The sequence below is a fragment of the Lepus europaeus genome, chromosome 3, assembly GCF_033115175.1.
Source record: "Lepus europaeus isolate LE1 chromosome 3, mLepTim1.pri, whole genome shotgun sequence".
NCBI classification, from domain to species: domain Eukaryota; kingdom Metazoa; phylum Chordata; class Mammalia; order Lagomorpha; family Leporidae; genus Lepus; species Lepus europaeus.
Genome location: NC_084829.1, coordinates 35,462,054 through 35,485,634, shown reverse-complemented (window position 1 = coordinate 35,485,634; position 23,581 = coordinate 35,462,054). Strand labels below are relative to the sequence as shown.

The 23,581-nt window shown below is 45.0% G+C and overlaps 1 protein-coding gene across 1 annotated transcript in view; it reads right to left on the bottom strand.

Annotated features, from left to right (window-relative positions):
- The window catches only part of BLTP3A (bridge-like lipid transfer protein family member 3A), a 76,890-nt gene that overhangs the window by 32,286 nt on the left and 21,023 nt on the right, over window positions 1-23,581 (bottom strand). The window contains exons 2-8 of the mRNA XM_062185986.1: window positions 11,694-11,856; window positions 11,555-11,593; window positions 11,040-11,131; window positions 3,374-3,563; window positions 2,920-3,060; window positions 2,365-2,535; window positions 791-983 (exon numbers count right to left, since the gene is read on the bottom strand). Of these exons, the coding sequence (XP_062041970.1) occupies window positions 791-983; window positions 2,365-2,535; window positions 2,920-3,060; window positions 3,374-3,563; window positions 11,040-11,131; window positions 11,555-11,593; window positions 11,694-11,856 (989 nt within the window). The remainder of the gene's footprint in view (window positions 1-790; window positions 984-2,364; window positions 2,536-2,919; window positions 3,061-3,373; window positions 3,564-11,039; window positions 11,132-11,554; window positions 11,594-11,693; window positions 11,857-23,581) is intronic.

Below are 23,581 nucleotides of genomic sequence, written 5' to 3'. Positions count from 1 at the left end.
GTGGCCCAGAGCAGTATAAAGGGAACACAGAGACAGTGCTGAAGGAATACGCAGCAGAGTGATAACAACAGCCAATATCTGCCTCTGGGCTCAGTATGTTATCTCATTTGAGCCTAATGACAACCTTTGAAGTAATGGATACGATATGATTTAGCTCCATTTCACAAATGAGGAAACTCAGAAAGGTTGACCAAGAGATGGACTTCCCCAAGGCTCATCAAGAAAAGACATCAGTTAATCCTTTTTCCATTCTGAATAAATGTGTAGATATATGCAATATCAGTAGTTCTAAATATGACAAGAACACAGCAAAACCTCTCTATTTGAGAAAAGCAGAACTATACCAAATAAATTATACTAAGATGACTCAAAAGCCTGATCGTTCAGAGGTTTCCTACAGCTGAATTTACTTCCCTAAAATCTTACCCAGAGACTCTCAGCCACTGGCAAGCATCAGCATTGCTCAAGGGACTTTGGGGAGGGCAAACAAGGCTCACGGTGCTTGGATTCTCCCCTGAAGATTCTGAGTTGGTGAGTTCGGGGAAAAGGACCAGAACGTGTACCTCATTAAGTATGGCAGGCGGCCCCGTTAAACCTTAACGGCTAGAGAGCACTGCCTCACGCTAACCGAGAGAGCTACCGCAGGACGGCCGAGGCCCAGTGAGTGCTGTGTGAAGGGAAACCAAAGTACTCCATAGCATCTTGGGAAAAGAACCTTCCATCCCAGGCTTTGTCCATATCTAGACAGTGACGTGGACCACCCAGCCCAAGCGCAGGCCTCATGGGCTACCTGGCTCTCGGGACTGGCTATCATCACAAATGTGCAGGTCCAGGCGGGAGATGAGCAGGTGGTAGGAGGACTCTTTCACATCAAATTTCTCAAAGTACTGGCTGAGGCGGCTGCTGCTGCTGTTGCTGTTGCCCTGGCTGCCACCAAATGCCTGGGCCCAGGACTGCTGGGCACTGGGAGCAGGTGGAGTGATCTACATGTGACAGAGAGAAAAACAAGAAGTGCAGACCCTGAGATGCTCCTTCAGAGGTTTTCTTTAAGCTTCAGTCCAGCCTGAATAAAACTACAGTTTAGCAAAATGTCCTTTGTTTCTCATAACTGTTTGCTTAGGTCTGGTGCGAACTCGATAACTCAAACTCCAAAATGCCTAATTAATTAGTCTAGTAACTGCTGGAATACTGTCCTGAGGTATGAATTGCACTCCAAGTTCTCAATCACCAGGACTTAGCTGACAGATAATAAAACACTTCCTCTAGGGGCCAGCGTTGTGGCATAGTAGGTTAAGCCTCGCCCATATGGGCGCCAGTTTGAGTCCTGGCTGCTCCACTTCTGATCCAGCTTCCTGCTTATGGCCTGGGAAAGCAGTGGAAGATGGCCTAAGTCCTTGGGCCCCTGCACCTGCATGGGAGACCCAGAAGAAGCTCCTGGCTCCTGGCTTCGGATCGGGCCAGCTCTGGCCGTTGTTGCCAATTGGGGAGTGAACCATCAGATGGAAGACCTCTGTCTCTGTCTCTGCCTCTTTCTCTCTGTAACGCTGCCTCTCAAGTAAATAAATAAATAAAATTGGGGTCAGCGCTGGAGTACAGCAAGTTAACACCCTGGCCTGAAGCAGCAGCATCCCATATGGGCACCAGTTTGAGACCCGGCTGCTCCACTTCCAATCCAGCTCTCTGCTATGGCCTGGGAAAGCAGTAGAAGATGGCCCAAGTCCTTGGGCCCCAGCACCCGTGTCAGAGACCTGGAGGAAGCTCCTGGCTCCTGGCTTTTGATCAGCACAGCTCCAGCTGTTGCAGCCAAATGGGGAGTGCACCGTCGGATGGAAGACCCCCCCCCTTCTCTCTCTCTCTCTCTCTCTCTCTCTCTGCCTCTCCTCTCTCTATGTAACTCTGACTTTCAAATAAATAAATAAAATCTTTAAAAATAAATAAATAAATAAATAAATAAAATCTTTTTAAAAAACAACCAACCAAACACCACTTCCTCTAGTGGTGAAATGCCTCTCCTCTGTGCTCTCGGGGCACAGTGCTTGCCTGTGTTGCAGCAATTCTCATGGCATGTTACAACAACCTGTGTCTGGTTCATCTTTCCAGACAGTAAGAGCTCCAGGACAAGAACATGAGGCTTATTCCACTTTTCCTCTCTGGTGACTAACACTGTATACCTAAAACACTGGAATTATCCAACAAAAGAATGAACAAAATCAGAGGTATAAGCAAAGCCCACAAACATCCAAAAGCAAATAAAAAACTCCAAAATAAGCCAAATAAAGTATTGCTTCCACCTATGTTGAGAAGAATTAGGTCTGGTCTACCGTCTCCCCAAGCTCCACCAAGGGTATCTGTTTTGTTTCTAACCTGTACAGGTTCAGGGGCCAGGCTCTTCCTTTGGTGGGCTGACTTCTCCATGGCCTCACTCAGTGACTCAGCATACTTCATCATAGCCTTGAGCTGTGAGTCAGTTAGCACCCAGAGCAGGTCATCCAACAGGAACATCAACTTGGAGGCTATCACATTGCAATCTTTGGTCTAAGGGAGCCACAGAAAACATGGGGTTTATCACCTTGTACCACCCAACTTCTCAAACTGACTTGCCCAATCAGTTTCAGAGGTAGATTTTCAATCTCCAGTATGGACAGCCAGTTAGTTACCAAACTACTAAAGTTCCCTTGTCAAACAAAAAAGCATCAATAGTTAACCACTAGATGCCTATACCAGTGTTAAGAATGGTGATTTCCAAAATTTGGAGAACAGAGCAATGGACATGCTCTCTCACTGGTATATACTGTCCAGTACTGAACTGCAGGCCCTCCCCCCTTCAAATAAAATTCCAACAATGTGAAGATGCCAAATCTTGGGCTGTGTAGAAGAATGAAAGACGGGCATTTTCACGAGGACAGAGAATATACTCACTCTTCTCTTGAGGGCTATCTGAATCCTGCCTTGGTTGGTAATGAGCCTCAGTGGAGTGGTGACTGGGTCCTGATCACCACTATCTGTGGCATCTGCCTCAATTCGAAGTGTCTGCCAAGTTATTTCCTTAAATGTTAAAACCTGGAAGGAGATAAAGTAAATCCCTTAATTCCATGGGTGAAGTTAACCAAGAGGCAGGAAGGAGAAAGGAAACAGACTGGCAAGGCAGAGACTCCCAGCATTCTCGGTCAGGATCCCAACAATGAACAGCAGTGGATCACAACAGACTCATAACGGAGGAAAGGGTGTCTCAGCAACACCAGACAGAAAGAATTCTGGATTCCTGGGAATAGGGAACATTTGAGGAAACTGCCAAAGCAGGAGTAATTTCCTTTAAGAATTAGTCCTCCTCTGAATCCCCCATCAACTCCCCTCACGATGCTAGGGCTGTCACCTCTCCTCGGTGGGGGTCGGTGATGCGAGTAAAGCGGAGGTCACTCTGCTGCCAGTTGGGGTTGACGCTATAGCCCTGGAGCTGCCACAGTTCAAAAGAAGCGTGAAAGGCCTTCGAGTGAATCTTGACAGTGATGGAATTGACGATGATGAACATCCCCTCCACCACCTTCTCGGCAAAGCCATACTCACTACAAAAATGAAGCAAACCAGTGATCAGAATCATGAGACTTCATGCACAGTGTTTTTAAAGATTTATTGATTTGATTTGAAAGGCAGAGTTACAGAGAAGAGAGACAGAGATCTTCCATCCACTGGTTCACTCCCCTAATGGCCACAACAGCCTGAGCTTAGCCAGGCTGAAGCCAGGAGCCAGGAGCATCATCTGGGTCTCCCAAGTGGGTTCAGGGCCTCAAGCACTTATGCCAGCCTCTGCTGCCTCCCGAGGCACATTAGCAGGAAGCTGGATCAGAAATGGAACATCTGGAACTCAAACTCAGACCTATATGGGATGTCGGCATTGCATACAATGGTTTAACCTGCTGTAACACAGCACTGTGCCCCCCCCCTTTAATGTTTATGTATTTATTTAAAAGACAGAGTTAGAGCGAAAAAGAGAATCTTCCATCATTGGTTCACTCCATTGGTTTTGCAGAATGTGCTTTATCTTTGAAGATTTTATAGAAACCTAGTATTTTCTTTTTATAGTTATTCCACCCTTCACAAACAGTATCTAAATATTTATTCAGGTGGTTTGTGGGTCATAAAAAGATTTATCAACTTATTCTTTCTAATAGGAGGGACATTGCTGCCAGATTAACTTTTTCCCTTTTATTCTGTTCTTTTTTAAAAATCCCATTAAAAAGAATACTCTATCATCATTATAAAAAAAATTAGAAACTTAAAAAATACAAGAAGAGAAAAATAAAGACAATCAATTACAATGTTAGTAGGCAATAGCTTAGTCTGATGTCTTCCAGTACAAAGACTGGCATGGAAGCCAGCATCCTGGATTAGCCTGCTAAGCCACTGCCTGCTAAGCCTGTTAAGCCACTGGTTCGAGTTCCGGCTGCCCTATTTCCAGTCCAGCTCCCTGCTAATGGCCTGTGAAAAGCAGTGGAACACGACCCAAGTGTTTGGACCCTGCCACCCAAGTGGAAGACCCAGATGAAACTTCTGGCTTCTGGCTTCAGCCTGGCTCAGCCCCAACCATTGCGGCCATCTGAGGAGTGAGTCAGTAGATGGAAAAATCTCTCTGCCTCTCCCTCTCTCTCTGTAGCTGTGACTTTCAAATAAATAAATCTTAAAAAGAAAACATTTTTAAAAAGAACATATAGTCCTATTTATAGGAAATGTTCAGAATAGATATAGAAAGTGGATTAGTGGAGCCAGCACTGTGGCGTAGGGGGTAAAGGCGCCGCCTGCAGAGCCAGCATCCCATATAGGCACCAGTTCAAGTCCCAGCTGCTCCACTTCTGATCCAGCTCTCTGCTGTGGCCTGGGAAAGCAGTGTAAGATGGCTCGGAAGAAGCTCCTGGCCCCTGGCTTCGGATCGGTGCAGCTCTAGCCATTGTGACCAACTGGGGAATGAACCGCGGATGAAAGATCTCTCTGCCTCTCTGTAACTCTGCCTTTCAAATAAATAAATAAATAAATAAAATTTTTTTTTTTAAAAAGAAAGAAAGTAGATAAGTAGATTAGTGGAGCTAAGGCAAGGGAGAATGAAGTGTGACTGCTAATCGGCCTGGAGTTTCTTTTGGAATGATGAAAATGTTCTAAAATTGATTGTGGTGATAACTGCATATACTAGTAAATTTAGAAAAAAAAACCAAATACACACTTCAAATCAGTGAATTCTTTAGTACAGAAATTATATCTCAATGAAACTGATTTTTTTTTATTTTTTATTTTTTTTAATGAACTGATTTTTAAAACATGTTAGCAAAATACTGGCTTAGGTTATTTACTGCTACACCATTTGCAACACTAAAAAACCTGGAAATAATCCAAATATTTATCAACACAGAGAACTGGTTAAGTAAATTACAGTACCTCAATAAAATAAGCAGATTCAGCAGATATGAAAAGGAATAGGGGCCAGCGCTGTGGCGAAGAAGGTTAACGCCCTGGCCTGAAGCGCTGGCATCCCATATGGGCACCAGTTCTAGTCCTGGCTGCTCCTCTTCCGATCCAGCTCTCTGCTATGGCCTGGGAAAGCAGCGGAAGATGGCCCAAGTACTTGGGCCCCTGCACCCATGTGGGAGACCTAGAAGAAGCTCCTGGCTCCTGGCTTTGGATCAGTGCAGCTCTGGCCATTGCAGCCATCTGGGGAGTGAACCAGCGGATAGAAGACCTCTCTCTCTCTCTCTCTCTCTCTCCCTCTCCCTCTCTCTCTCTCTGTAACTCTGTCTTTCAAATAAATTAAATAAATCTTTAAAAAAAAAAAAAAAGAAAGAAAAGGAAGGAACAGAGGGCCAGCATTGTGGCATAATAGGTAAAGCAGCTGATGCTGGCATCCCATATCGGTGCTGGTTTGTGTCCTAGCTGCTCTACTTCTGAACCAGCTCTCTGCTAATGGCCTGGGAAAAGAAGCAGAGGATGGCCCAAGTGCTTGGGCCCCTGCAACCCATGTGGGAGACCCAGAAGAAGATTCTGGCTCCGGGCTTTGGCCTGGCCCACTGCTGGCTGTTGTGGCTCTCCAGAGAACCAATCAGCAGATGGAAGAGCTCTCTGTCTCTCCCTTTCTCACTGTAACTCTGCCTTTCAAATAAATAAATGAATCTTAAGGAAAAGGAATAAAGAATATCTTTATACTCCTACGGGGTGATCTCCGGGACATACTCTTACATGAAAGAAGTAATGTAGAGAAAACATTTAAACCATGGTATATTTTTTGTAAAGAAGCAGGTGGGAAGGTTGGTGCTGTGGCACAGTGGGTTAATGCCCTGGCCTGAAACACTGGCATCCCATATGGGCGCCAGTTAGAGACCCAGCTGCTCGACTTCCTATCTAGCTCTCTGCTGTGGCCTGGGAATGCAGTAGAAGATGGCCCAAGTCCTTGAGCCCCTGCACCTACACGGGAGATCAGCAAGAAGCACCTGGCTTCTGGCTTCAGATCAGCACAGCGCCAGCCGTCGCGGCCAACTGGGGAGTGAACCATTGGATGGAAGATCTCTCTGTCTCTGTCTGTCTCTGCCTCTCCTCTCTCTGTGTAACTCTTTCAAATAAATAAATAAATCTTTAAAAAAAAAAAAAAAAGGCCGGCGCCGTGGCTTAACAGGCTAATCCTCCGCCTTGCGGCACCGGCACACCGGGTTCTAGTCCCGGTCGGGGCACAAATCCTGTCCCGGTTGCCCCTCTTCCAGGCCAGCTCTCTGCTATGGCCCGGGAAGGTAGTGGAGGATGGCCCAAGTCCTTGGGCCCTGCACCCGCATGGGAGACTGGGAGAAGTGCCTGGTTCCTGGCTTCGGATCAGCACGATGCGCCGGCCGCAGCGGCCATTGGAGGGTGAACCAACGGCAAAAAGGAAGACCTTTCTCTCTGTCTCTCCCTCACTATCCACTCTGCCTGTCAAAAAAAAAAAAAAAAAAAGAAGCAGGTGGGGAAAATACAAATAAACTCATAATACTTCTTTCAACCTTTTCGCAAAAGATTCATTTTACTAATTTGTAAGGCAGAGTTACAGCAGGGTGGGGTGGGTAATCAAGAGATCTTCCATCCACTTGTTCACGCCCCAGATGGCTGCAACAGTCAGGGCTGGAGCAGACTGAAGCCAGGAACTTGGAACCCCATCTGGATCTCCCATGTGGGTGGCAGGGGACCAAATACTTGGGCCATCTTCTGCTGCTTTCCCAGGTGCATCAGAAGTGGAGCAGCTGGGACTTAAACTGTCACTCACATGGATTAACCCATTGCATCCAGTCCTGGTACCATCTTTGTAGAACTATATTATTTTATATAGTTAAAAATAAATTACAGCAGGCATTTGATCTAGTGATTAAAATGCCACTTGGGTTGCGCACAACCCATAACAGAGTGTCCTAGCTCTTCTCCCAATTCTAGCTTCCTGATAATATATATACACACTGGGAGACAATAGGTGATGACTCAAGTGGTTGGGTCCCTGCCACCCATGTGGGAGATTCAGGTTGAGTTCCCAGCTCCGGGGTTTGATCATAGTCACTGTGGGAATTCTGAGAGTGATCCATCAGATGAGAGCTTACTCTACCTCTCAAAAATTAAAATAATTTAAAACAAGCAAAGCTTTCTGTATATTTAATTGCTACTCACAACAGGAGTCACTGTGCACTTACCCCCCATGTAGGATCTTTGTCCTTAAAGTGCTGTACTATGAGAATTAATGGTAAAACTAATCTTTAATTAGTACTTTATACTTTGTGTGTCTGTGTGGGTGTGAACTGTTGAAATCTTTACTCAGTATAGAGTTATCTTCTGTATATAAAGATAACTAAAAATGAATCTTTATGAAGAATGGGATGGGAAAGGGAGTGGGAAATGGGATGGTTGTGGGTGGGAGGGAGGTTATGGGGGGAAAAGCCCCTATAATCCAAAAGTTGTACTTTCGAAATTTATATTTATTAAATAAAAGTTTAAAAAAATTGCCACTCAACCACATAAAAAATGATTTCAAGTACCTTTAAAATATTTTGACCATATACCCCTAATGTGATATAAGTTTAAAACATACAAAACCACACAAGTATCTATTGCATTAAATAGTCTTACTGATACTTAGTATATTGGTCGTTATTTTTTGAAACTGTTATAGGGGCCAGCATTGTGGTGCAGCGAGTTAAATTGGCTCAAGTTCCGGCTGCTCCACTTCTGGTCCAGGTCCCTGCCAACGTATCTGGGAAAAGCAACCAAAGATGGCCCAAGTTGTTAGGCCACTGCACCCATGTGGGAGACCCGGATGGATTTCCAGACTCCTGGCTTTAATCTGGCCCAGCCCTGGCCGTTGCAGCCATTTGGGGATTGAACCATCAGATGGAAGATATCTCTCTCTCTCTCTCTCTCTCTCTCCCTCCCTCCCTCCCTCTCTCCCTCTCTCCCTCTCTCCCTCTCCCTCCCTACCTCCCTCCTTCTCCGTATATAACTCTGCCTTTCAATTAAACAAATCTTTTTAAAACAAACAAAAAAGAAGCGAGAAATACTATAAATCATTTACTATGTTACTGTTGTTAGGCATCAAAATTCAGTGTGTAAATTTTTTTAAAATACAAATATTAAATTCAAAAAGTTAAGTCAAAAAAACCTCTTTCATTTGAATTGAGAAATATCAGGGTATTATCATGATTTATTTTTCTCTCTTTTTTTTTTTTTTTTTGAAGATTTTATTTATTTATTTGAGAGGTAAAGTTACAGACAGTGAGAGGGAGAGACAGAGAGAAAGGTCTTCCGTCCCTTAGTTTACTCCCCAAATGGCCGCAACGGCCAGAGCTGCGCCGATCCGAAGCCAGGAGCCAGGTGCCTCCTCCCAGTCTCCCATGTGGGTGCAGGGGCCCAAGGACTTGGGCCATCTCCTACTGTTTTCCCAGGCCACACCAGAGAGCTGGATTGGAATAGGAGCAGCCGAGACTAGAACCAGCACCCATATAGGATGCCAGCCCCACAAGCAGAGGATTAACCCACTATGTCACAGCGCCGGCCCCTTTTCTCTTTCTTAAAGATACTTCTTTCCTAGGGGCCAGTGCTGTGGGACAGTGGCTTAACGCACTGGCCTGAAGTGTCAGCATCCCTTATGGGCACTGGTTCAAGTCCTGGCTGGTCTACTTCCAACCCAGCTCTCTGCTATGGCGTGGGAAAGCAGTAGAAGATGGACCAAGTGCTTGGGCCCCTGCACCTGCGTGGGAGACCCTGAGGAAGCTCCTGGCTCCTGGCTTCGGATCAGCACAGCTCCTGCCGTTGTGGCCATCTGGGGAATGAACCATCAGATGGAAGACCTCTCTCTCTGTCGCTACCTCTCTCTGTAACTCTTTCAAATAAATAAAAATAAATCTTTAAAAGAAAAATACTTCTTTCCTAGCACTGGACACTGAAAATGACTTAAAGCAAAGATAACTCCACTAACACAGTTTTGCCCAGACAGCAGTCTCAAGTAGTGTTTCTCACAAAAGTGAATCTGGGCTCCTTGGAGAAACTTCTGATTCCAGGTCTGGGTAAACACATGTAAGAGAAATTTGGAACATCTTGTTTTTTAAAAAGCTGAGGGCCGGCGCTGTGGCTCACTTGGTTAATCCTCCACCTGTGGCGCCGGCATCCCATATGGGCACCAGGTTCTAGTCCCGGTTGCTCCTCTTCCAGTCTAGCTCTCTGCTGTGGCCCTGGAAGGCAGTGGAGGATGGCCCAAGTGCTTGGGCCCCTGCACCTGCATCGGAGACCAAGAGGAAGCACCTGGCTCCTGGCTTCGGATCAGCATAGCTCCAACCGTAGTGGCCATTTGAGGAGTGAACCAACAGAGGAAGACCTCTCTCTCTCTATCTCTCTCTCTCTCTCTTTCACTCTATCTGTCAAAAAAAAAAAAAAAAAAAAAAAAAAGCTGAGAGATTACTGGGGTCTTGTCCAAAGGACACAGGAGTTTACTTAGAAAGGCTCTACCTGGCCACAGATGAGGACATCTGAACAGAGCACTGACTGTGAATGCAGGGTATGCAACAAATATACTGAAGAGGAAAATGGAAATGTGGGTTCAACTGTAAAAAGAATATAAAAGGTAATCACTCTGGAAAAGGTGGGCAGTTTCCTATAACGCTAAATTCTCCCACACCATACCACCCATTTCCTATTCACCCAAGAGAAATAAAAGCACGTGACTACACAGAAACGTGTATGTGAACACTCACAGCAGCATTAGGCACAACCAAAAAGCAGAAATAAACAACCACCACCAAGTGAATACATAACTAAATGGTGGTATTTCTGTACAACTGGATATTATTCAGTGCTATTCTGAATGGTCTTGTTCCCCCAAATTTATCTAATCTAATGCCCAACGTGATGGCTTTAGAAGTTGGGGCCAAGACCTCGTGAATGGGGTTAGTGCCTTTTTTAAGGAAAAACACCAAGGAAACAGAAAATCAAATCAGCTCAAGTTCTTAAATCTAACTGCCAGATTAAATGAGAAACATTTTAAATGATAGTTTGAGGATATAATCATCAAAATACAAAACAAGGGAAAATCTTTTAAAAATTTTTTACAATGAATAAATATTAAAAGGGATGGGAGAACATTAAAGCGTCTCAAAAGGAATATCACCCAAATGTAACGTGTGAACCTCTTTCTACCCACACTGTAAATATTTTAGAGGTAACTCAGGAAAATTTGTAATGAAATAGGTATTAGACTATATTAATGAATTCTTGTTATTTTCACTGAATGTAAAAGTAGTTTTCATTTTTTCAAACCTTTAAAAGCATATGATATGGAGACATTTACAGGTGGAATCATATGGCACCTGAGATACATTGTCAGTATGCATGCACAAACATACACACACACACACACACCCACGGGGGTTCATCACACTACTCTCTCCACTTTAGTATATGTTTGAAAATTCCTACAATAAAAAGCCCTGGTTTGTTTTTAATTAATAGAGTCTGCAACAGTTCACATGTGGAAAACAACAGGACTCAAAGCAACTAACCTCTGTCCGGAAGCCAGGGCGATGGGAGACTGTCCATTGGGGGGCCGAGGCTCCTCACAGGTCTTCATCTCCACCTCTACCTTATCTAGACACTGAAATAAAAGCCATGCAAAGCTAAGTGTCTACACAAAAGCACACACAATACAAAGGAAGACAGCATAGACTCTGACAATCACCCAATAGTCAACAGGAACTACGTTTCTAACTTCAATTCTGTCAGGATGCCAAGAGAAATGGGGGATATCAAGGGATGGAATTTGGGCAGCAGAAATTGTTAGGTAACAAAAGTCCTGGGTCTCGTGCCTTGGTGCTAATTCCTACACTACACAGTGGTTCCTGAATAAGCCCAGACAATGGTCACTCTGTCTCAGAGACGCTCATAGGGCCATAAAGAAGCATCCGCCAGTCCCAGCAGGGTCAGCACAATAGGATTCCTCCCCACACCCTCTCTTATTTTTCAAAAGCCAATACTAGACATCCCCATTTGATTACTTGCAACCAAAAAAGACCATTACCAAGCAAATTGGATGTGTCTTCAGCTTTGTCCACTGAATCTGAAAGAGGAAAGCAGAGACTCAGAGCTGTGGAGCTGTCCCTCCAGAAGGCAGGCTTGCCAGCCAAAGAGCACAGCAGCATGCTGACCCCCAGTCTCACCCGGATGGAGGCCCTGTTGCAGTAGACCCGAGTGATGGCTAACCAGGTGGGCAGCTCCAGCACATTCTGCAGAACCTCTTCATCCAGCTCCAGGTTTGTCAGCTGACCTTCTCCTTTCAGAGTGCTCAAGTTGATTTTGTCTGGGGAAAGATTCTTAGTGAACCTGAAAAGAATGATGATAAAGAAGCTATTATTCCCATAGGAATCTGCTAAATAGGAATTAATAGTCAATGATATTTTTGAATTTGGAAAAAAAGTTAAAAACAAATGACAAGTAATGATCATGATCACACTGTCTTCATACAATGTAAGATGTTAGATGAGACCTATCATTCTACTATGAGGCCCTGATTGAGTTCTGAGCTCCTGGCTTTGGCCTGGTCCATCTCCAGCTGTTACAGCCATTCGGGAAGTGAACTAGCAGATGGGAGATTTTCTCTCTCTCTCTCTCTCCCTCCCTCCCTCCCTCCCTCCCTCCTTCCCTCCCTCTCTCTCTCTGCCTCTATAACTGTGTCTTTCAAATAAATAAATAAATAAATAAATCTTAAAAAAATAAAAGGTAGAGCAGCCGGATCTTGAACCAGACCCACATGGGATGCAGGCATTGTAGACAGCAGCTTAATTCGCTGTGCCACAATGATAGCCCCAGAGGCTTTATTCTGAAACTCCTTTATCTGCTGAAGATTGGTCCCACCAAAAGGGGAAAAAAATATTTTTGGTCTCTTCTCTGAATTTTCATGAATTAAACTCTGATCTACATGAAGAATGTAACCATACTTGTACACTTATACAGAGCTTGTCACAAACTATGGTCCATTTCCTAGACCCATTTAATTCCCAAAGAGAATAATTTACTATCTATAGGGTCTAATGGAGCCCTTCCATTCACCTAAAATCATTTACCACCCCTCCAAATGGTCATAACCCTCCTCCCCCAACCCTGAGGAAGGATACAAAAGGATCTGGACCTCACTGGCTTATGGGCAATCACACTCCTGTGACTGCCCCTTGTACACGTCCCTTCCTCCCATGAACCTATCATCCATTCATTCCAGAGACAAGTGAGAGGGCAAAGGGGGAGCTTTCCCATTGCAGTTTTTTGTTTTTGTTTTTTTTTTTTTTTTTTTTTTTTTTTTTTTTGACAGGCAGAGTGGATAGTGAGAGAGAGAGACAGAGAGAAAGGTCTTCCTTTGTCATTGGCCAGCACACCGCGCTGATCCGAAGGCAGGAGCCAGGTGCTTATCCTGGTCTCCCATAGGGTGCAGGGCCCAAGCACTTGGGCCATCCTCCACTGCACTCCCGGGCCACAGCAGAGAGCTGGCCTGGAAGAGGGGCAACTGGGACAGAATCCGGTGCCCTGACCGTGACTAGAACCTAGTGTGCCGGCGCCGCAAGGTGGAGGATTAGCCTATTGAACCGCGGCACCAGCCTCCCATTGCTCTTACAGAAGGTAAAATAAAAATCTCAGAGCCTGCACACGTTTACTGATTTTAATTGATTTTTAACGTTTCTTTGAAATAACATTTAATGAGTACATTTTATTCTCTGGACCAAAAAGAAAAGCTAGTTCTATAATGGCTCCTTTGCCTCCAAAACAAACTTGCTATGGAGGGAAAGCAGATCCTTCCTTTGCTGAAAGGAAGGCCTACGTACCATGAAAAGGGAGTAGCTGTGAAAGAGTGGAAAGGCCTCTAAACACTTGCTAATGACTAAAACCATAATGGAGGGTGAAGAAAGACAGTGTAGCGCCCAGGAACTCCTGGGGTATAGTTCATAGGGAAAGAAAGGCAGACAGGGGCCGGCGCTGTGGCATAGCAGGTAAGCCACTGCCTGCAGTGCCAGCATCCTATGTGGGCACCAGTTTGAGTCCCTGCTGCTCCACTTCCAATCCAGCTCTCTGCTATGGCCTGGGGAAGCAGTGGAAGATGACCCAAGTGCTTGGGCTCCTGCACCCACATGGGAGACCTGGAAGAAGCTCTTGGCTCCTGGCTTCAGACTGGCACAGCTCCGCCCGTTGCAGGTAATTGGGGAGTGAACCAGCAAACGGAAGATCTCTCTCTCTGCCTCTCCTTCTATCTCTGTGTAACTCTGACTTTCAAATGAATAAATAAATCTTAAAAAAAAAAAAAAAAAAAAAAAAAAGAAAAGAAAAGAAAAGAAAAAAGAGGGGCCATAGCAGAGAGCTGGCCTGGAAGAGGGGCAACCGGGATAGAATCCGGCGCCCCAACCGGGACTAGAACCCGGTGTGCTAGAGCCGCAAGGCGGAGGATTAGCCTGTTAAGCCTCGGCGCCAGCCTAACAAGAACTTTTTAACAGGCATATTAGCCTTGAAGACTGTCTCCCCTTCTCCGCCCCAGCAGCTGAGACTCTTTGGGGTGGGGAGGTGCACTGGGATGGGAGTGAGGCTCCCGCTGAATAGGGAGGATCAGGATGAGAACCACTCAAATAAAAAGCTGCTCTTCCTAGGATTAAAGGCCATTTTAAAGAAAAGAAACTGATGGGCCAGCGGCTAGGCCTCCGCCTGAGGCGCCGCCAGCCCATATGGGCAATGGTTCGTGTCCCAGCTGCTCCACTTTTTTTTTTTTTTTTTGGACAGGCAGAGTTAGACAGTGAGTGAGTGAGAGAGAAAGAGAGAAAGAGAGAGAGAAAGGTCTTCCTTTTTCCATTGGTTCACTCCCAAAGTGGCCTGTATGGTTGCTATACTTGGGATCCGGGCAGCTCCCGCCATCCCAATCATCTGGGGAGTGAACCAACAGATGGAAGATCTTTCTCTCTCTCTCTCTCTTTCTCTCTTTCTCTCTTTTTGCCTCTGCCTTTGTAACTCCCTGTTTCAAATAAATAAATACAAATCTTTAAAAAATTTTTTTAAAAAGAAAAGAAACTGGGCCGGCGCCGTGGCTCAACAGGCTAATCCTCCGCCTTGCGGCGCCGGCACACCAGGTTCTAGTCCCGGTCGGGGCACCGATCCTGTCCTGGTTGCCCCTCTTCCAGGCCAGCTCTCTGCTGTGGCCAGGGAGTACAGTGGAGGATGGCCCAAGTCCTTGGGCCCTGCACCCCATGGGAGACCAGGAGAAGCACCTGGCTCCTATCATCGGAACAGCGCGGTGCGCGGGCCGCAGCGCACCTACCGCGGCGGCCATTGGAGGGTGAACCAATGGCAAAGGAAGACCTTTCTCTCTGTCTCCCTCTACTGTCCACTCTGCCTGTCAAAAAAAAAAAAAAGAAAAGAAAAGAAAAGAAACTGACAACCTCTCTGAAAAGGAAACACACTTGAGATAAAATGAAACATAAAAAGAGTCAACAATAAGCTACACTGCTTCTTAGCACTGAAGTCACAGAGTGATTGATTATAGCAAATAGTTACCATATAATAGAATTTCTAGACTTTTCTTTGTGAAATCTAACTCCATTTACAGTTCTATATAAAACAAATGACATTTCTCAAGCTTTAAAAAACATCTATGAGATTTTGTCACATTTCATCCTAACCTGCACAGTATTTAGGGCAGTGTCTCAAACTATAGTCCACTAATCAGATGGATCTGAATCACCTGGGTGATATTAAAATGCTGACTATTGGGCCACATCCCCAAATATGTTGTCAACAACACTAATATATAGGAACAACCAGAAATGTACAAAACCCAAAACAATCTGTCTTCTCACCCAAAGTGAATCAGGCCCCAAATCAAAAGTGATCACACAAATTTCTAGGTAAGAGACTGGGAGGAACGTGAAGAAAAGAGGTACAGGTGAAGAACCAAGTGAGAGGATAAACTGCATTTTATTATATAATTTTGACTATCAGAGGAGAAAATCTCTCTATAGAGATTACCTGTTTCAGTCTCTACCTGTACATACCTTCCTCTTAACTTTTTCCCATTTTTACTCTACCTGGACACACAAGAAGGCTGACTAAATTTGGTGACAGAACAATGACTTAAAATAATCGTATGTGGGATCTGGGGCCGGCACTGTGGCGTAGCAGGTAAAGCCATTGCCTGTGGTGCCTACATCCCATATGGGCACTGGTTCGAGTCCCTGCTCCTCCACTTCTGATCCAGCTCTCGGTTAAAGCCTGGGAAAGCAGCAGAAGATGACCCAAGTCCTTGAGTCCCTGAAACCAAGTGGGAGACCCGGAAGAAGCTCCTGGCTCCTGGCTTCGGATCGACGCAGTTCCAGTTGCTGTGGCCAACTGGGGAGTAAATCAGTGGATGGAAGACCTCTCTCTCTGCCTCTCCTTCTCTCTGTGTGTAACTCTAACTTTCAAGTAAATAAATAAGTCTTTTTTGTTGTTGTTGTGAATTTCTCATTTTTTTTTCAACTTTTATTTAATAAATGTATATTTCCAAAATACAACTTTTGGATTACAGCAGCTTTTCCCCCCATAACCTCCCTCCCTCCTGGCAACCATCCCATCTCCCACTCCCTCTCCTATCCCATTCTTCATCAAGATTCATATTCAATTATCTTTATATACAGAATATCAACTTAGCATATACTAACTAAAGATTTCAACAGACTGCACCCCCACAGACACAAAAAGTATAGCGTACTGTTTGAGTAGTAGTTTTACCGTTAATTTGCATAGTACAACACATTAAGGACAGAGATCCTACATGGAGAGGTGCACAGTGACTCCCGTTGTTGATTTATCAATTGACACTCTTATTTATGACGTCAGTAATCACCCGAGGCTCTTGTCATGAGCTGCCAAGGCCATAGAAGCCTCTTGAGTTCACAAACTCCGACCTTATTTAGACAAGGCCATAGTCAAAGTGGAAGTTCTCTCCTCCTTTCAGAGAAAGGCCCCTCCTTCTTTGATGGTCCGTTCTTTCCGCTGGGATCTCACTCACAGAGATCTTTCATTTAAGTCATTTTTTTTTTTTTTTTTTTTTGCCGGAGTGTCTCAGCTTTCTATGCCTGTGAAATTTTCATGGGCATAAATAAATCTTTAAAAAATAATAATCATAATTGTATGTAGGGCTGGCACTGTGGCACAGCAGGTTAAAGCTGCTGCCTGCAGCGCCAGCATCCCATATGGGTGCAGGTTCGAGTCTGGCTGCTCCACTTCCGAGCCAGCTCCCTGCTAATGAGCCTGGGAAAGCATCAGAGGATGGCCCAAGTGTTTGGGCCCTTGTACCTCCGTAGGAGACCCAGAAGAAGCTCCTGGCTCCTGGCTTCGGATCAGCTCAGCTCCAGCTGTTGCAGCCATGTGAGGAGTGATCCAGCAGATGGAAGGTCTCTCTTTCTCTCTCTCTCTCTCTCTCTCTCTCTCTCTCTGTTAATACTGCCTTTTAAATAATATATATATTATTTTGACAGGCAGAGTGGATAGTGAGAGAGAGAGACAGAGAGAAAGGTCTTCCTTTTTGCCGTTGGTTCACCCTCCAATGGCCGCTGCAGCCGGCGCATCGCGCTGATCCGAAGCCAGGAGCCAGGTGCTTCTCCTGGTCTCCCATGCGGGTGCAGGGCCCAAGGACTTGGGCCATCCTCCACTGCCTTCCCGGGCTGAAGCAGAGAGCTGGCCTGGAAGAGGGGCAACCGGGATAGAATCCGGCGCCCCAACCGGGACTAGAACCCGGTGTGCCGGCGCCGCAAGGTGGAGGATTAGCCTGTTAAGCCACGGCGCCAGCCAAATAAATAAATATTTTTAAAAAGTATGTGTTTTTACCCTATAGGCTGAACCAGATAAATACCCTTTGATTAGCTAAGAAAATATCATTTTCGAAACATAATTTATTTTGTATAAGTGGAAAAAAGCCTCATCCTGTGACCTGGACTAGCAGAACCAAACTAATTATAATAATGACATTCTACTTTGCACCAGGGACTGAATGAAGGTTCTTACTAACATTATCTCAATGAATCTTTGTAACAACCCACAGCAGATGTAAATTATTAGCTCCACTCTAGAGAGAAAGAGAATAAGATTCAGATGTGAAGTAACTGGCCCCAGGTAACAGGACAAGAGAAGGCAGAAGCAGACATGGAGCCGGGTTTGCTCACTTTCACTCATACTATCGTCTTTCTCTTGATATTATGGACAATTCCTGCAAAACATACCTGGCACAGAATAAATTTATAAGCTATTTCCAAAATGGTTAGAGAACATCCTTTCCCTTTTTATAATCTGATTAACATGTATAAGAATAAAAAATTAAATTTGAGGGCAGGGGCTGAAATTACAGAGTACTATAAAAAACCTTCAGACAATTCAGCAACTCAATCAGATTAACAAAATCTTAAGAATGCCCAGAAGGACTAACTTGTTACTAGTCTAGCGGTGACCCCTAGTCTCTGGCAAGACGCTGAAAAGAAACCATAGAGTCTATGATGGTAAGAAGTAGTCGACCAAAGCTGAATAGTGCTCAACAACCAAGAATCCTTCCAGTACATGCTCAGAACTGCTGCCCGTGCAAGTCTGTCTGCCAGACCACCAAGGGCTCTTCTCTCATGAGAGAAATGATACAAATCTGCTTTTTCATTTGTCAATTTACTTTCCTGGTTCAAGAAAATTGGATACTACCTTATTAGCATCTCAAAAAAGGCAGTGAGAACTCTTTACCTGATTCTGCCTGCATCACACAGCAACAGTGGTAGGAGGTTTGTGGAGGTTTGTGGAGGTTTGATGGGCCAAGGAAACCACTGCTGTGAGAATTACATGAGGCCCAAGTGTCAGCTCTCTCAATCCCTGCTCCTAAGCAGGGAGCAACAGCTCAAACTCTCCATCCATACTGGAGTACAGTGAGGTTACACTGCAGCAATGCGATGATGAAACCAACTATTCCAAGTCACCTTCAACAGTCTTCAATTCACAAGCGACAAATGAATAGTGAATTCTTGAAAATAATCACACATACCTTTTCCTATACCTCACAGTCTCTAGGCATAAACTGTATCCGGCATTTGGGTTCCCAATCAAGGATGATACTATTTAGTCCAAGGGTGGCTAAAAAGGCTAATGGAAGCCTGCTATTTATTCCACTTCAAAAATGTGGGAAAACATTTTCTGCCCATCTGTTACTGTTACAGAGCGTAAATGCTAAGATGAAATCAAGTTGGAAAAACAGATTTTGATCCAGTTTCATTTGTGCCAGGGGATTGCAATCTGCCAAAGAGATGACAGAGAAAGGCTCTCAGACATTATCGAGAAAATGTTCCTGTTTTGGGAACTGAGAAAGATTTGAAGATTCTCAGAATTTCAGAGCTAAAAGGGATCCTAAATAATCACTTGGACCACATCTATAATTTGCAAATGAGCAAAACAAATGGTCAAAGGCTAAATGACTTGCCCAAGAGTCACAGTAAGGCAGTGGTATAAATGTCAGAAACAGGATTTACCCCAGAATTCATTCAACTCTCCCACTAATTCAGTACCTTCGTTACTAATGGGGCAAGTTACAATACTCATCCTGCTCCGGGTCCCATAGAAATTGAACTCTTGGGGCCGGCGCCATGGCTCAACAGGCTAATCCTCCGCCTTGCGGCGCCGGCACATCGGGTTCTAGTCCCGGTCGGGGCACCGATCCTGTCCCAGTTGCCCCTCTTCCAGGCCAGCTCTCTGCTGTGGCCAGGGAGTGCAGTGGAGGATGGCCCAAGTGCTTGGGTCCTGCACCCCATGGGAGACCAGGATAAGCACCTGGCTCCTGCCATCGGAACAGCGCGGTGCGCCGGCCGCAGCGCGCTACCGCGGCGGCCATTAGAGGGTGAACCAACGGCAAAGGAAGACCTTTCTCTCTGTCTCTCTCTCTCTCACTGTCCACTCTGCCTGTCAAAAAAAAAAAAAGAAATTGAACTCTTGGGGCAGACATTTGGCACAGCAGTTAAGAAGCTGTTTGGTGGGGCCAGCGCTGTGGCTCACTTGGTTAATCCTCCGCCTGCGGCGCTGGCATCCCATATGGGCGCCGGGTTCTAATCCAGCTCTCTGCTGTGGCCCAGGAGGGCAGTGGAGGATGGCCCAAGTCCTTGGGCCCTGCACCCGCATGGGAGACCAGGAGGAGGCACCTGGCTCCTGGCTTCGGAACAGCACAGCTCCGGCTGTAGCGGCCATTTGGGGAGTGAACCAACAGAAGGAAGATCTTTCTCTCTTTCTCTCTCTCTCACTAACTCTATCTGTCAAAAAAAAAAAAAAAAAAAGTTGTTTGGGACACCAGCACTCCATGTCAGAGTGCCTGGTTCAAGTCCCTGTTTAAGTCTCCTCCACTTCTAATCCAACTTCCTGCTAATGCATACCCTGGAAGGCAGCAGACGATGGTTCAAGTACCTGGGCCCCTGCCACTCATGTGGTAGACCCAGATGGAGAAGGGCTTTTCAGTCTGGCCCAGCCCTAGTTGTTGCAGGCATTTGGGGGAATGAACCAGTGGACAGAAGATTGCTTGTCTGGCTCTGAGTCTCCACTTTTCAAGAAAATAAAAAAAGAAGAAGAAGAAAAGAAAGAGAAAGAAATTAAACTTCCTTAGGAGAAATATTTTTTTTAAATCTCTATAAATACAATTTACTCTCTTCACTATCTTTTCCACTGATTAAATGATGGCAGCCTAGGCCTTGGTTCCTAAACTGCTTACATAAATCTACATCAAAGTACTTTCACTGCTCAGCTACACCACCAACTTGTCTTTTAACAGGATACAACACAGCTCTGAAGCAGCTGGCTTAGACAGCAGGTTCCCCTGAATCACCCAAATAAAACAGAACAATCACTAACATAGCCAGTGCTATTCATCTCAGATAACCTGATGGAATGCTTCTATCTTAGAGGTTTGCCATAATATATTTTATACTCCAAACTTTGATATATAGATTAGATGCCTTTCTTAGAGAAAATTTTCTTTCTTCCAGATTCTTGTTTACAACGTTGGGTGTTTTAACTGTCAAGTTATTTAAGGTGTAGTTTATAAACAATGGCTTATTTCTGAACTTTCTATTCTGTTCATTTGAGATATATATATATTTTCATATACATATATGTATATATATTGTTCATCTGAGATATATATTATATACACACATGCACACACACACACTTATTATGGTAGCTTCATTTTTAGTGTTGAAGGTAGATAGCTTATCCTTTCATTTCATTCTTTTTCAAGATTATTTTGTTCAAGTTGCATCTGCTCCACTTCTAATCCAGCTCCCTGCTAAGCATCTGGGAAAGTAGCCAAAGATGGCCCAACTGCTTGGGCCCTGCACCCATGAGGGACACCTGGAAAAGCTCCTGGCTCCTGGCTGCAGACCAGCCCAGTCCCGGCCATTGCAGCCATTTGAAGAGCAAACCAGCAGATGGAAAGTCTCTCTCTCTCTCTCTAATACTGCCTTTTAAATAAATAAATATTTAAAAAAAAAAAAAGGCTGGAGGGCCAGGTAGAGAAGTTTGCCCCAGGTTTGCTGTATTTACAGGGAGCCCGCAATGGGATGATGGCTAGCGCAGCTGTGAAAGTGAAGCTTAAGAGGAGATCCCAGGGAGGTGGATGAAGAAGCAGCATATAACACCTGCCACGTAAAGCTGCAAGGAGCATGGTGCAAGCTTTGGAAAGCCGTAGATCTCAAAGTGCAGCCCGTGAGAGCACCATGCTCTTGGGGGCCAACCTTCACTGCAGTATGTCAAAAATGTGATTATGCTGGTGCCACGGCTCAACAGGCTAATCCTCTGCCTACGGCGCCAGCACACCGGGTTCTAGTCCCGGTCGGGGAGCCGGATTCTGTCCCGGTTGCCCCTCTTCCAGGCCAGCTCTCTGCTGTGGCCCAGGAGTGCAGTGGAGGATGGCCCAAGTGCTTGGGTCCTGCACCCCATGGGAGACCAGGAGAAGCACCTGGCTCCTGCCTTCGGATCAGCGCGGTGCACCGGCCACAGCACGCCGGCCACGGTGGCCATTGGACGGTGAACCAACGGCAAAGGAAGACCTTCCTCTCTGTCTCTCTCTCACTGTCCACTCTGCCTGTCAAAAAAAAAAAAAAAAATGCGATTTAACTTCTGCCTTACTGGGTTTCACTCTGCTTTGGGCCAATTACTCTTTTCTACTCTCGTAATCCACTCTTTTGTGCCCACTCTGTCATTCTATCTCAGAAGATAATGTGTTTTTTTTATTTTAGAGAGGCTCACAACTAAACAGTTTGTCTTGGGTCTCAGGTAAGACTTTGGACTTTTGCATTAATGTTAGACTAAATTAAGACTGAACAACTGAGGATGAAATGAATATGTCTCATACATGAAAATAAGAGTTTCAAGGGACCAGGTTGGAATGCTATGGTTTGAGTATGACTTGTTTCCCCAAATTAAAATAGGAGTTTTTAGGATTTTATTTACTTGAAAGGCTGGGTGACAGAAAAAAATACTGTCCATCTGCTAGTTCACTCTCCAAATGGCTATAATGGTTAGGGCGGGTCAGACTGAAACCAGGAGCCTAGAACTCCATCTGGGTCTCCTCTGTGGGTGGCAGTGCTCGGACCATCATCGCCTGCTTGCCTAGGCACAACAGCAAGGAGATGGATCAGAAGTGGAGCAGCCAAGACTCAAACCAGAACTCCAATGAGATGCCAATGGTACCTTGACTGGCTATCACACGGCACCAGCCCTAATATTACAGCTTTTAAAAAGTTATTAAAGCTAATGAGTTTAGTAGAGTTGTAGTATGTGGATTGTTTCAAGAATTGGAAATAGGGGTCAGAGCTGTGGTACAGTGGGCTAAGCCTCCGCCTGCGACGCCAGCATCCCATATGGGTGCTGGTTCCAGTCCCAGCTGCTCTACTTCCAATACAGTTCTCTGCTAAGGCCTAGGAAAGCAGTGGAAGATGGCCCAAGTACTTGGGCCCCTACACCTGCGTGGGAGACCCAGAAGAAGCTCCTGGCTTTGGATAAGCTCAGCTCCAGCCATTGCAGCCATTTAGGAAGTGAACCAGCGGATGGAAGACTTCTTGCTCTTTCTCTCTGCCTTTGCCTCTCTGTAACTCTGCCTTTCAAATAAATAACTAAATCTTTTAAAAAATAAAAATAAATTAAAAATGAATTGGAAATAAAACTCTAAAAGATGATCTTGCTTACAAAGAAAATCCTAAGGAAGCCACAAAACAACTACTAGAGCCAATAACTAAATTTAAGATTGCAGGATACAAGTCAAGTATAAAAATACCACTTTTGCTGCTATTTTCTAGCAGCAAACAAATAGAAATGTTTATAATAGTGTAAAAAGAAAATATGAAGAAACAAATGTAAGGAATGGAATATAGTAAAAACTACAAAACATTACTGGGATAGCAGTTAAAGACGACCTAAGTAAATATGCCACACCTTGAGTGTACACGATATTCAAGAAAAGGATGACTCCTTATTGTTAGTAGGTCAAATTTACCTAAATTGAGGTATAGATTCAATGGAATCCCAATGAGAATTTCAGCAGATTGTGTTTTTGAAGATTCATTTTATTTATTTGAGAGGCAGAGTCAGAGAGAGAGGGATAGATAGAGGGAGAGACCTTCCATCCACTGGTTCACTCCCCAAGTGGCCACAATGGCCAGAGCTGGACAGTTTGAAGCCAGGAACCAGGAGCTTCTTCCAGGTCTCCTATATGGGTTCAGGGGCCCAAGGACTTAGGCTGTCCTCCAATGCTGTCCCAGGCACATTAGCAAGGAGCTGGATTGGAAGCGGAGCAGCCGGGACTCCAACCAGTACCCGCATGGGATGCCAGCAATGCAGACAGCAGCTTAACTCACTGCACCACAGTGCTGATCCCTCAGATTTTTAAAAATGATTTATTTATTTGAAAACAGAGTGACAGAGAGAGGGGGAGAGACAGAGACAGAGACCTCCCATCTGCTGGTTCCTACCCCAAGTGTTAGGAACAGCCAGGGCTGAGCCAGGCCAAAGTCAGGAGCCTGGAATTACAGCA